General features: G+C 44.5%; 1 protein-coding gene across 1 annotated transcript; it reads right to left on the reverse strand.

Moving 5' to 3' along the window:
* Positions 1–1170: 1170 nt before the first annotated feature.
* Positions 1171–14642, reverse strand: dtl (denticleless E3 ubiquitin protein ligase homolog (Drosophila)). Its single transcript, XM_037537705.1, has 15 exons — positions 14507–14642; positions 12290–12415; positions 12113–12205; positions 11409–11470; positions 10453–10573; positions 9873–9938; positions 9263–9375; positions 7590–7663; positions 7318–7421; positions 5981–6085; positions 5526–5638; positions 5259–5348; positions 4578–4716; positions 3655–4307; positions 1171–1749 (listed from the first exon to the last, which is right to left on the reverse strand). The coding sequence occupies exons 1-15, from the start codon at positions 14553–14555 to the stop codon at positions 1633–1635; spliced, it is 2025 nt and encodes a 674-aa protein (XP_037393602.1). The 5' UTR covers positions 14556–14642; the 3' UTR covers positions 1171–1632.
* Between the last annotated feature and the right edge of the window lie 557 nt (positions 14643–15199).

A 15199-nucleotide genomic window follows, 5' to 3' on the forward strand; every position in this document is an offset into this window, starting at 1 on the left:
TGTTAAAAAAATAATTTTAAATAAAATTAATTCTAAGTTTTAAGGCCCATTTTGGCATATTTTGAACGAACAGTGGCCCCTTTGGCAAAATGTTAAGTAAAAATTAAATAAAAACACAGCTGGCTCAGATTTACTGAGGATTTTTAGTATTGACCTTTTTGGTGGAGTTTGATGCTCTTGACCTAGAACACGAGATAAAGAAGGTGGCAAAGAGGTGATAGCGGCCCCAGTGGCGCAGTTGAGAGGCCGCACTAACTTCGAGACCGTTGGCTTGGGCGATGGTTCCTATCCTGCTCTGGCTCACATGACGGATCGGAAGTGGTCCGGCCCATCTTCACCAACCGGAGTGCTGTGTTTGGGGCAGTCGCGGGCTGGAGGTCAGGGAACCAGCCTCGTGACCAGAAGGTCGCCGGTTCGATCCCCAGAGCCGACAGCACACGACTGAGGTGTCGTTGAGCAAGACCCCTAACCCCCAACTGCTCCCCTGGTGCTGCGGACTGGGCTGCCCACCGCTCCGGGCAAGTGTGCTCACTGCCCCCTAGTGTGTGTGTGTGTGCTCACTAGAGTGTATGTGGTGTTTCACTTCACGGAAGGGTTAAATCCGGAGGTGGAATTTCCCAGTTGTGGGACTAATAAGGGGCCTCTTTATATCTTAATACAGTAGCTTGATTAAATACATATACACTATTCAGTCTTACCAACACGCTGTAAGTTTTCAGTCCAGAGAAGCAGAAAATCTCCTGATTCCAGCCCTTTAATCGGTCTCAGTCTTCAACTGACCACATGGGCTTGTTTTGCTGGAATAAAAGCCTGTAGCTACACCGGTCCTTTGCAGGCAAGTTTGCACACACCTGCATTACTGCTGAAAAGCTTAGAACCTGTTGCCATATTAAATGTTATTTTCTATACAGTAATAACTTTTATGATATGGATTCAAGTAGTACAAACTACTCAAAGTGTACATAATGACGTGCATACATTAACCTAAGAACTGCTGTATTAATTAAACTGAACGTGGTCCTAAAACGCAGAGAATCTCGCCGCTGAGCCCCACGACCAGATTAATATGTAAAGCCCATTACTGATTCTACATGAAGCATGCGATTTATACAGAACACTTTTGGCCTGAATTAACTGCTGCATTTCCAGGAACCTCAACGAGGGAACAGATTTTCAGACCGTGTCTTAATTTAATTGATCACCAGTTAAAGACCAACACAGCAACCAAAAACGAGGAATGCAAACAGGGCAGTGTTACGTACACATACAGAAGCCAACAGCGCAGTTCAGCGTGTTTTACACTTACATTCAACTTTAGTGTGAACATACAGTTAGAGAACTATAGCAAATAACAAATAAATGTAAAACGTAGTTATAATTCTCATATACTTTGTCAATTTACATAAAAATGCCCCCTCTGAATTTTCTAATTTAAAAAAAACGAAGGGTAAAATATACAATATAATTCATGCAGGACTGCACGTTTCTCTTAAAAACACTTTTGAAGAACTAAATTTTATTCCCGCGTCTGATGTTCCTCCAGGAGCACCAGATCGACGGTGGGTCCAACTAAAAAGTCTCTGGTCAGATCTGAAGCCTGGACCTTTGCTGGAGATTTTAAAAACCTAAGAATCATTTCTGAGGCATTTTTTGAAAGTACGAAGAAATCTTCTTCATGGAACGTGGAGAGGAAGTCTGCTTAGCTTGCGGGGAGGAGATCTTCCTCGAAGAGTGTGGAGAACTTAACGTCTGAAAAAGAGGAAAGATACAAGTCAAATCTGCACAAAAAAAAAAGCTAAAGCAAGAACTGTACACACACACACACACACACACACACACACACACACACACACACAGGCTCTTATTTATCTAATAAACTGGACTGTCCAGTCAATGATCAATTTACAGCTCCACTGATGGCAGCACAGTCTGACTTTATAATAGGAAGCATCCCTTTTCCCTCCTTCCAGTCATATATATATAAATATGCAACGCGAGGGACTCGTTATCGAGCCTGCATCATTAAAAAAAAAAAAAAAAAAAAAAAAAAGGTAATTTTGTGAAAATTTAAAATGTAAACTGCTAGAGATAAATAAATAAATAAATAAATAAAAAAACCACCTCATCCATCCACACATGGAAACGTAGCCCGTTTTAAATTGGTTTCTGTGAAGTCACAAAAAAAAAAAAAAACACACACACAACACCTACATATTTCTACCTATTCAGTCTAGAGCAGATGACCTCCACCCATCATACTGAAGTGATAAGGAGTCCTTCTGCCTGGACTACTCTTAAATGAAGCAGTGCCCATTTACATACATCAGTCTTAAAGATACAGTAACAAAAACAGCCTGTTTGTTAGTTAGAGAGGAAAATTAATACTAATTTTTTATCCACTTACTGTATTTTGGACCCATGGTTTGGTCTCAATGTTTGTTAACACACACACACACAGGCCACTTTATTAGGTACACCTTGCTAGTAAAAGGCTGGACCCCCTTTTGCCTTCAGAACTGCCTTAATTCTTCGTGTCAGACTTTCATCAAGGTGTTGGAAACGTTCCTCATAGATTCTGGTTGGTTATTTGAGTTCCTGTTGTCTTTCTATCATCTGGAACCGGTCTGCCCATTCTCCTCTGACCTCTCACATCAACAAGGCGTTTTCGTCCACACAACTGACCGCTCACTGGATATTTCCTCTTTTTCAGACCGTTCTCTGTAAACCCTAGAGATGGTTGTGCGTGAAAATTCCAGCAGATCAGCAGTTTCTGAAATACTCAGACCAGCCCGTCTGGCACCAACAACCACGCCACGTTCAAAGCCCCTTAAATCCCCTTTCTTCCCCGTTCTGATGCTCGGTCTGCACTTCAGCAGGTTGTCTTGACCACAAAACCTGAATGCACTGAGTTGTGGCCCTGTGATTGGCTGATTAGCTATTTGTGTTAATAAGGAACTGAACACCTAATAAAGTGGCCGGTGAGCGCAGTCTAACCTGGCTAAGCACTAGGTGTTACCTGCCGTTACGCTTTTAAAATAGTAGCTTATGACCCCAAAACTCAATCGAACGTCCTAACTTACTGCTTTCGCTTCAAAATGCCCATCAGCAGTTTTATTGTCAGCGGCGCGCAAGGAGGGCGAGGAGGCACGTGAACAGAGCTGACGGTCAATGATAGTGCTGTTCTGAATGGGCTGGACAATATGAACTTATCTATTATGGTGATAAATGAATTCACAGTTTGCTTTTCTGAGCATATTGTGGAAACGGTCAGTACTCAAAATCACCCGAAAAGCACGTTTCATTACCGAACATTGAGTAGAAAAATCAGTTCTATGGCTGTGTTTAAAAATAGATAGAAATATTGTGATGCATGTTGTTAGTGGAAAGAAAAATTAATAAAAAAAAAAAAAAAAAAAAAAATCTATATATATATATATATATATATATATATATATATATATATATATATATATATATATACACACACATATATATATATATATATATATATATACACATATATATATATATATATATACATATATATATATATATATATATATATATAGATCTATCTATCTATCTATCTATCTATCTATCTATCTATCTATCTATCTATCTATCTATCTATCCACTTAAAAATGCAACACTTACAGAAACAGACTGCGTCCTGGATTCGTGTCTCTTGCCCCCGTTTGGACTCTTGGATAAAGCCGCACCTTTCTGGGCCTGTTTAAGTCTTCGGCTCATTGCAGAGAGCCAGTCCGGTTTAGACGGTGAGCTGTTCTCCTTGTCTGCCTGGACAGACGACGTAAGCGGCTCTTCTTTCATCACCAAACTCTCCGATTTTTCTTCCTCTTCCTCCACTGAGTGTTGGAAAGTTCCAGCTGCCCCTCGGCTCCGCTTGGCACCTGGCCAAAGCTCAGCAACACCGTTGCGGTTGTCATGGTGATCCAGGGTGGTGTCACCCGTCTCCAGGCGTCGCTTTGCTTTCCTCTCAGAAGGTGAAACGCGCTCAGGGCTTTGAGGGCATGGGCTCAGAACCTTCCGGAGAGGGGGCGTGGTGCGGTTGCCGTGGGAACCGGGTGTACGGGACACCCAGTGGCGGATGGAGGAGGGCGTCTGGGGGCTTTTAGGGGTTTTGGGGTGGGAGGGGCTGTTTCTATGAGCAGGTGCAGAGGTGCTGGACGCAGGAGGCAAATCAGCATTACTGGACGGACAGGACCCGGGCTGAGGAGAAGCCAGACCACCTACGCTGGCCATGCTGGAGATCCGAGCAGGGGTGAGCTCCACATGAGTAAAATGGCCTGACAAGACAGAGAGAGAGAGTTCAGAGCCAGGGATCAAGGTTCTAGTAGTTGTACCAATAACAACCGTTAAAGAACAGTTAAAAACCCGCTTCTGAACTACAGCCAGACATGTTAAAACCGTTCAAGCCAGAAGATTTTAATAAGGATTTAAAAGATCCAGCATCGTATCTGGAATCTGTTCTCCTGCAGACACCCAGCAAAAACAGTAACCCCGAGCTGAGGTGCGCCAGCAGGAAAACGTGAAAGAACAAGTGCATATAAACCTACCAGACGAGCGAGACGGGGTTTGAATTTTGCGCTGTGCCCAGCCTACAAGGTTAGCTTCTCCAATAGAAGACCTCTCCCCTTCTACACCACGGCTGAGCCGCCAGATCCGCACAGTGTTGTCGTCTGAGCAGGTAGCGATCTGCAGAGAGATACGCAGGGCGTGCATGTTCATGTGGGCCAGCACAGGCAAATCTTACCTACTGTGACACCAGAGCGGGTTAAAAACATGTAAAAAGTGATACTGTTGTTTATTCTCAGTTGTGTAGGTGGGGAGACGAAAGCTCTGTAGACACCAACTGGATTTAAACACGAACAACTTTATTTAATAAGATAGTGTTAAAGCCCTGCGAGAGTCCCGAAGGCCGAATGTGGGCTCTCTAACTTTTTCCACCTGCCTCTGCTCTTATATGCTGAATGGACGCACATACATCCATACATTCCCATAAGGAAACACCTGGAAAAGCTTAAATCTCTCATATGATTGGAATGCTATTCTATACATTAGCTCCCTCTCCCTCTCCAGCCATGGGCCCCGAGCTAAACCCTGGACAGTCTCCCCGCTTCTTGCTAGACGTTTTAGGTGATATAGTTACAATATTATACCGTCATAACGTGTTCGTTCATGAAATAACGTGGAGGTCAACTTTGCCGCGGTGTGGATAAAATGTTGACGCTGTTTACCTTCGTGAAATCTGTGGGACACCAGGTGACTGAGGTCACTTCTTGGCTGTGACCCTGCAGCATCACTGGAGCTTGCGCTGGATTAGAGATCTGCAGATTAAGAATGAGTTCGGAATCAGAATCGTTCACCGGATCCGTTTACGGTCAATATAAAATTCCCAAAAACTAGTGAAAGATGCATTTTCCTAAACGAAGCATGTCGTTTGACCAGGGGTGTTTAAACTCTTGCATATGACCGTATGATCACTCCAGACTAAAGCCGCTCACCTTCCAGATGTAGGCGTGGAAGTCACTGGAGCCGCTGGCCAGGAACTGATCATCCGGACTTACGCTGGACTTCACATAGAAAGAAGAGTTACGGTGACCGCTGAACACAGCCACTGTGAACAAACCCAGACATGCACAGATTAAATACAGCAACACTACATAGATAAGATAAGTGCTGCCTGTACACTGCATCAAACGCTCATCAAAGGACTTCGTTTTTATTCAGATTTGTTTGTTTTATATCATTTCAAAACTGCAGCAGCCCTTCGCAATAGACATTTCATTATGAATGGACCCTTAGAAACATTACAAGGTAAGAACATTTTATATTAGTTGCTAAATAAGAGTCGAACACATGCAGGTCTGGAGGAACATGTCCAGTCAACTCTAAGAAGCCAGTCCAAGTAAAGTCCCCCACTTAAATAAAGCAGGCTGAAGGATTCATCGTTCCGCACCTGGCGCCGTTTTCAGCCCACTAATGTCGAACATGTACACGTTGTCGTCTGTGCAGTTGCAGAACAGTCTAGAGCCTGTGGAGTCCAGCGTGAGGCCTGAATAACCTGCCAGAGACAGACAGAACAGAGGACTCAAACAGGGCCAGCCGAGCAGTTACTGTTGATTTTCTGAAGATCATACTGGATACAGCCTAAACATTTTTCCTGATATGACCTTACAGCAGGGATGTCACTCAATTAATTTAATTAATGAGCTTATTAATTGTGCTACACCCCAAGTTCCATCCATCCATCCAGTGCCTAACCTCAAGGCTTTAATCCATCAGTGGCATTTTATACTGGATTCTGCATTGCACTGGTAGCGTAAGGACGCTTAAACTGGAGTAGTGTGTCTTTTCGTTGTACCAGTTAACATTCTGGCTGTAGCTTGCAAACTAGTTGTAGACGAGCAAGAAATGTTTTGGTGCATTACAGTAATCCAAACTAGACGTCTCAAAGGCCGGAATGACTTTGTTCTAATCAGAAGCTTTAAGAAATTATTTTAATCTGGAGATTGTTCTAAGCTGGGAGAAATTGGCCTTGAGGCAGTCGTGGGCTGGAGGTTAGGGAACTGGCCCTGTCGCTGGTTCGATCCCCAGTGCCGACAGTCCATGACTGAGGCGTCCTTGAGCAAGACACCTAACCCCCAACTGCTCCCCAGGTGCCGTGGATAGGGCTGCCCACCACTTGCGTGCTCACCGCCCCCTAGACTGTGTTTATTCACTTCATGGATGGGTTAAGTGCGGAGGTGGAATTTCCCCGTTTGTGGGATTAAAAAAGCATCACTTGACTTGACTACTGTATTTATTCGCTTATCAAATTTTCAGAACAGCCCAGCGCTTCGTCTTAAACCAATTCTTGATGCTTTGGATGGAGGCTCTGGTCATGGTCAAGAGTCTTTAGGCGGGACAAACTCCAAAATCTTAATGCCACTGGGCCCCAGCGTAGTGCTCCAAATATTTTTGGCACTGTTCGGATTTCTTGATGCCATGCATGCATTCAAGACGCCCGTGCCAGAAGCAGCAAAACATCTGTGAACCTCCTCGGTGTTTGACTGTAGGGACCGTGTTCATTTCGTTTTCTGTAAACAGAACAGCGAGATGCTTCAGTCGGACGGTCCACAGGTCACTCCTCCCGAAGGACTCCTTCACAAAATCCCATCTGGCTTTTTACGCTTCTGTTTCTACAGGTTGTGTTGTGCTGACTTCTAGACCGTACGACCCGAATCATTAAAGATTTATCAGTGGTTCTGAGTGGTTCTGTTGTGCATTTTGTGCGGTTCCGTTGGACCGTCGTACCTAGTTTGCGAGTACTGGAACCAGGGTATTTGTACATCTGCAGAGGAGTGGGGTTCTGGTGGTACGCTGTGTAGTTCTTACGCAAATCCCACATCTTAATCGTCCTGCAGCGAGAACAAACTGTTAGTAGAGGAACACATGCAGGTTCTTACATTCACAACCTCCTTTAGTGAAACAAATGACAATAACACTGCGGTTTGTGAGAGGAAAGACAGAAGAGGAGGTACTGTCCCCTTTAATCCACACAGACCGCACAAAACACATTTACATACCCATCTACAGCTCCTGAAGAGATGAGAGTGTTTTCATCACGGAAAAGAACCACCGTCACGCCTCGCTGAGAGTCCTACGAGGCAAGCAGGGACAAACAACGTCCTCATAAGTGTTTATCCCACTGACAGCACACTGAAGAAAAGTCTTCTGCAAGTTTATTCAGTCACTGAAGTTAAATACTTTCTTACTAACTCCATCCAGTTTCAGTATAATATATAATTTCAGCACAACCCAGATCCAACCATCACGATCAAGGTAAGATTTCACCTCCTAGCAGTTTTGTTGAAAATGATGGTATAATAATTTTTATTAGCAAAGAAAAAAGATCTGAAAGTTCTTTCAAATAAAACCATCCAAGCCATTTGAAACTAAATACCGCTTTCTCCGCAACCCCAGCGGAAGCGGTGCTAAATGTTTTCCGTTTGAAGAAGTCGGCTTCTTATCCACCAGCTTCTGAAAACATTCCATCAACCTAACATTAAGATTAGATTAAGTGACCGTTACTGTCAGTCTGGAGAACCTGTGCGTCACACAAAGAACCATGTAAACATGATATGGTTTCATATAGAACTCATGGTTCTAATTAGAATTATTGGCTTTACTGAAGGACCCGTGTAGAACCTGTGGAGAACCATGAAGTGTGAAGTGCTCAAAGCTCACATGATCTGATGTTGAAATAGAGACCTGCTTTATTATGTGGCAGAAAGGCGCTTTCATATGGGATGAAAACGTTACGTGAAATCTTTTCATGGTTTATAAAGATTAAGAGACCCTTATTAGTCCCACAACGGGGAAATTTCACCTCCACATTTAACCCATCCATGAAGTGAAACACCACATACACACTAGTGAGCGCACACACACTAGGGGGCAGTGAGCACACTTGCCCGGAGCGGTGGGCAGCCCAATCCGCAGCACCCGGGGAGCAGTTGGGGGTTAGGTGTCTTGCTCAAGGACACCTCAGTCATGTGCTGTCGGCTCTGGGGATCGAACCGCCGACCTTCCGGTCACGAGGCTGGTTCCCTAACCTCCAGCCCACGACTGCCCCCTAGAGCAGCAGTAACTGGTACTTGTATAGACTCTTGAATTCATGTGCTGCACTTAACGTGGAACTGGAAATTCAAATAAGATTAACTTTGTCCGTAAACCTTGTTTCCCCCAAGTCATTTGTCCCTTATGTCTGTCCTGTACCGGAATCTGGAAAATGTTGGTCGTTCACACCTTCAAGTGACAGCTGCTAGACCCCAACCGCTGCTTCATCTGAAGGACCTAAATGAGTCAGATGGCTTCTCAGGCAGCACGAGAGGGAAAAGAAGCGCAGCAATCGCTCAGGTAGTCCTTTTCCACGCTACGGCTACCTCAAAACGCTGCCTCGATAACAAACGAAGCTCACTGGAGAGCAGGAGGTGATGGAGGGTCTGCTGCATTTTCATTTAAAACGTGCCCTAAAAAGCCAAATGGGATAATGTCTGTGTGGTTTGCCCGTCACGTTATTTGTGGCACTGTGGAGCTGCGAATAAAAACCGGGAGCTTAAGCTCCAACCACTTTCCCTTGGTTGATACAGACACTGAAATCTGCATCTTTGGACATCGTAGATCAGCACATCTATGCTGAGGAGCTTCACGAATTCGGGCCCTGATGTTTGTCTTGGCGTGGAGGAGCTGTACTCACCACAGAAGGAGCCATTCCTCTGGATGAAGCACGCTTCTTCTTGGTCTGGGGGGTGTTTCCCTCCGTCTTCATATGAGCACCACTTATCTGCTTCACCTGCCTGTAGAAGCCATCTATACAACCAATAAACAATTACTATTTGAATCTAATCTGATCTCTCCAGCAGTTACTGTGAAGGAACTGTACAGGCGCTGTTGCCCGTTTTTATCTAGGCAGTAAATCTTTACTATTTGCCCAGTATTCAGTCACCATCTACCACCTAGGTTATCTGACCTGTCCTTCCTTAAATGAAATCAGGTGATGGTGGAGTTAAACTGGATAAATTGAGGCAATGGCTTACGTACAGATTTACTTAAAAATAAATATACATTTAAACGAACAAACAAACGTCATGCTACATTTTACTGTATTGGTTTTTATGCATTTATTATGAAATTGTGAAGCAGTTTACTTCACTTACTGCTCAGATTAATAGTTTTAAAGTTTTCTTGACTGTAATACTTTTGTGCAGCACTGCATTTTCACATGTACTCGTAAGCTTGCACTTTATTTACATTTCTTTAGGTCAGTCTGATTACTGACGCCGTCACATGGTGATGTGCACTGTTACCTTTCTTACTACACCTCGTATCCCACACCATGATGTTCCCGTCCCTGCCTCCAGTGCAGAAAAGAGCTGCAGAGAACAAAACATGAAATGAATGTTCGACAAAAGACATGCACACAATATTCGGTGTGTATGTATATATGTGTATTACACACACACACACACACACACACACACACACACACACATATATGCTATTTTAGGCGAGCTCACCCCGAACACACAGCTGGACATGTGTTTGACCACAGCACTAATGAGAAATCGCTCAAGATGGCATTTCTACCAGGAACGTCATTCATTTCATAAAGATATATCCAAACCATTGTACCATCCTGAAATGACTTCAATGCCTGCTTGGATAGTGTAGTGGGTAACACCTCTGCCTTCTACACTGTAGACTGGGGTTCAATCCCCACCTGGGCAAACACCCTACACTATACCAATAAGAGTCCTTGGGTAAGACTCCCAACATCACCTTCACCTCCCTGTGTAAACTGATCAAACTGTAAGTCGCTCTGGATAAGAGCGTCAGCCAAATGCTGTAAATGTAAACGTAAACCATCAGTGCCACTGCTGTCTTTACCTTTCTCCTGCTTGGGGAAGGACACCGACTTCAGGCTGCACTGATGACCCTTAAAGCTGCCCAGCAGGTCCTCCGTGAGCACGTCCCACAGCCGCGCCGTCTGATCTCCAGATGCGGTCACCTTCAGAACAAACAAAACCCTCTTAATGTAGACGTGCATGGGAAATATGGTGAAAGGAACAGTCTGGAGCCCAACATGCTGTTGTCTATAAAAACGGACCGACGTATTAACAGAACATACTTATATTCATGTTTACAGGTATCGTTTATAGTATTTCACACGGCGTCAGGAACCATGAAAGCAAGTCTGTTCGAGATTACTCAACAGCTCCACACAGCCTGGTGCACCGATATGGGAACTGTAGACTGATATACAATATTTGTCATTTAAATATCTGCTGATGGCAATAATGTTTACAACATAGCATTTCCCATCAATCTGAAGGACGCTTTCACAACGAAAAGAACCCGTTAAATCATGGAACGGGCTCTGAGTGTTCATTATACCACCCTGAATGACTTTCTTTACTAAAGGACATTGGAAGAGCCTTTTTTGTGTGGATTTGAAGGCAACATGAAGAAAATGTCAAAAATGTGTCAATGCTTGATTTTTTTTTTTTTTTCTTTGGCCAAACGATCACTTTAATCCTAAAACACATTCAGGATCAAATGCAGACAGTGAACTCACCCGGGGCAGTCGTGGGCTGGAGGTCAGGGAACCGGCCCCGTGACCGGAAGGTCACCGGTTCGATCCCCAGAGCCGACAGTCCAAGACACCTAACCCCCAACTGCTCCCCGGGCACTGCGGATTGGGCTGCCCACCGCTCCGGGCAAGTGTGCTCACTGCCCCCTAGTGTGTGTGTTCACTAGTGTGTATGTGGTGTTTCACTTCACGGATGGGTTAAATGCCGGAGGTGGAATTTCCCTGTTTGTGGGATTAAAAACGCATCACTTACCAAGCTGTTCGATCCAGGAACCCAGGCGATGTCAAACACGGCGTTATCATGTGCCGGCCATTCTGCGAGTCAGAGACAAAAGCATGCTCAAGAACCTTTTGCATGATTAAAAGGTTCTTTGTACAGCGGAATGGCTCATCATGACTTTATATAGAACCTTTATGAGAAGGGTTCCTCATAGCACCAGTGTTCTCCCATTGTTACGACATCAATTAACACAGCAGGACCACTTTTTGGTGCTATACAGATCCCTTTCCATAAAGGCTCTACACTCTTTAAAAAAGATGGTTCAGCAAAGAACATTCTGTATAGAACCATGAATACTCAAAGAACCCTTTGGGTTCTTCAGACAGACAGAATGTGTTTAGGGCTCCATATGTGACCTTTTTGAAAATGGTTCTATGTAGCATCAGAGAGGGTTCTTGACATGGTCACAACAGAAGAACCCGTTTTCACCAACAAAACATTCATCGGTCTGAGTCAAAGAACTCTAACCGTGCATGGGGTTCTTTCAGTTCATGTTGCTATATAGAACCATTTTCTATACTGAAGAACCCTTGAAGAGCCATCCCTTTAAAGAGCGTACCTAAAACCATCTCCGTCAAGCTGAAGAGGTGTGAACGTTCATTGCTCTGCATGGACCTATTCTCTCTATTAAAGAACCTTCTTTCTAGGTGTGTATCTGGAACATTAGTACCACTCACCCCTCAGCACCGCGCGCTGTTTCTCAGCGGTGTTGTAGATGCATACGACCCCCTCCTCATTCGCAACAGCCAGGGTGTTGCTCTGTCCAGGAGCTACGACACACAGACTTCATCACTCAGAGATCTACTCAGACGTTTCTCTGTTCTCTCTGTTCCCCTTTAAAAAAACCCTCTTACCTGTGGAGAAGCTGCATCCAAACGGAGGCACTGCGAGCGCCGTGCTTCCGTACGAGATGTGCTCGTCGTGACGGGCGCACTGGTAACCCTCCAGCAGAGACGACAGCGGGAACTCTCGCCTGTTAACTGGTTAAACGGGACATAAAGGGGGAGACGAGAGAGATTTCAGATCACAAAGACAAACATTACGTTACTAAACCTGTCAAACTAGGCAGAGGACTCCGTGGGGGGGGGGCGACGGGGGCGGGGGGGCAGTTCCAACAGGTAAAACGGTCCCCTAAAAACTCGGATTTTCAGATTCATCGCTATTTTACCAACGTTCCCTCTAACACTCAGAAGACGCACCTGTGTCCAGTAGCGGTTTTTAAACACAGTGGCTATAGTTGTGCCGTGGTCACGGTGGCCCCTGGTTCCCATCACCACCACTGTGACATCTGAGTCTCTTCAAAATCAACCATTTCACCCCAAACCGCTCCGTTTACACCGCAACCGCTAAATTACACAAAAGTGGTTCAAATTTGGTGGAATTTCTCTTTAAAGACCATGAGATTGACATCTGATCGGGAAATTTCTTGTAATAGATAAACGCTTAATGACTGCAGAACTGGGCTGGAGGTCAGGGAACCGGCCCCGTGACCGGAAGGTCGTCGGTTCGATCCCCACAGCCGACAGTCCATGACTGAGGTGTCCTTGAGCAAGACACCTAACCCCCAACTGCTCCCCGGGCGCTGCGGATTGGGCTGCCCACCGCTCCGGGCAAGTGTGCTCACTGCCCCCTAGTGTGTGTGTGTGGTGTTCCACTTCACGGACGGGTTAAATGCGGAGGTGGGATTAAAAAAAAGTACCACTTAGAACTTAAGTGTGCACAACGTCCACCGCTTCTTGTCCGTTTACAAACTCTAAATCATGTTTACAGCTACAAACAGCGAGTCCAGTCCGATCTACTGCCCTGCAGCTTTACAAAGGACACTGTGCAACATCTGGATTACAGAGAAATGCAGTTTCACAAGATAATCAGCCTCAACGGACTTTTTTAATTGGGTGGAATTCCCCTTCGAGACAGTGAACGTGTGACGATAAGAGAAACCACGTAACGCTGCGCTTATCTGCGGCGTATATTCTATGAGTGCTCTGGCCGTCTCTCCTCCACCGCTTCGGAGCTGTGGTCAGCCTAAAGTGTCCGTCACAGGACACACATCCTACATTCTGCGCACTTCTTAATCCAACCCGTCTTCGCCACTTCGGATCAGGCGGCTTTCGTTCTGAGCCTTAAGGACATGCGTCCGCTCGGAGGGGAGGGGCTAAACCGCCACAGGCCAATCAGGCCAACACGTGTAAACGTAATGGTTTTGTGACATCACAAAAACAACAAACTCAAAGGAGGCTGATTTTGCAGTTTAGTTTCCACATATGGACTGTGTTCAATTTATTTAACATAAAAAACGCCACACGGTTTATTAAACTCAAGAGAAACATTTTCCACGGGCCCTTTAACGGCTCACATTCAGCCTCACAGAGTCGGCACTCACCCCACACACACACACAAAAGAGACGGTTCCTCGAGGGTTCTTCAGTCAAGGCAATGATACTTATAACCCTTATTCTATATAGAACTATTTGAACGCGTATACATTTCTTTGCATGGTCTATTGAGACTGATGGAGAACCATCCGTCTGAAAAGGGTTCTATATAGAATACATAGAACTATACATTTCCATTTTTTGAGCTCTATAGGACAATACAGGTTCTCCATCAATAGGAGGAACCATTTCACCAAAGCATGAAGACGGTTCTATATGGGAATTTTTCCAAGGGTTCTGCTATTATGGTGTTAAGCTCGTAACAGAAGAGCCCTTCTGTGGTGCCACTGAGAACCATTTTAAAAAAGGTTCTGCATACGAACCTATACAATGCATTCTCCATCAATCTGAAGATGCATTGTATATATATATAGTAATGATGTTAGTGGTTAGCAGTGCTATATATACTTATAGGAATCGTATATAAACCCCTGTATCGTTAACAGAGCTGTTCTATAACCCTATGGGCCACAAAACAAACGTAGGTACCTCAGCATGTTGGCTCGCTGTATTTCATGGGTCTAGTTATCAGAGTCATATTAGTCCATAGCGACTGACTGTGAGCTGCCACCTTTAACGGGAAGTAAAAGCCGAAAAACAACACAAATCCACCCAAAATCACACAAACTCACTCACCATTCCGTCTTTTAGTGACCCCCCGATCAACCACACACTGGAACAGCATTGTGACTCGCCGATCCTCGCAGTTTAGCCCCGGTTTTCAATTCTAAACTAAAAACAACACAAACTACCTCAGCGCTGTTCCCGCGAACTGAGCACAAAGCGGGAGAGAAGCACGAAAATACCCGCCGAATTTACGTCACGGCTTCTCATTGGTCGAAGGACACGCTGGGGTTATGTCGCGCTTTCTCATTGGTGGACGCAGTGAACGGACACACCTACTTTGAGCTAGCGCCGCGAGATGGCGGGTAGAGGGACGAGGCGGCTGAAACAGAGGCCGTATCTCAAATCGGGTGCTCCCTATGTAACCTAGTGACCTAGATTCAACTCCAGGTAAATTCAGATTAAAAAAAAAAAAAAAAAAAAATATATATATATATATATATATATATATATATATATATATATATATATATATATATATATATATATATATATAAACCCCAGAAACCTGCAGTGGACCTCCCTTTATGGATATGCATAATGCAAGAAAAGTGTAGGATATGGGCCCTTTAATATGATCCTCTGATACTATATTGACATAATGAGATGTTAAATTTGAAGTAACTCATTTGGGGACGAAGCCGTTATTTATTTATAATAATAGAAATCATAGGCTGTTTTTGTTTTCTATTTTTGGGCTGTGAA

Source organism: Pygocentrus nattereri, chromosome 4, assembly GCF_015220715.1.
Source record: "Pygocentrus nattereri isolate fPygNat1 chromosome 4, fPygNat1.pri, whole genome shotgun sequence".
Lineage (NCBI taxonomy): Eukaryota > Metazoa > Chordata > Actinopteri > Characiformes > Serrasalmidae > Pygocentrus > Pygocentrus nattereri.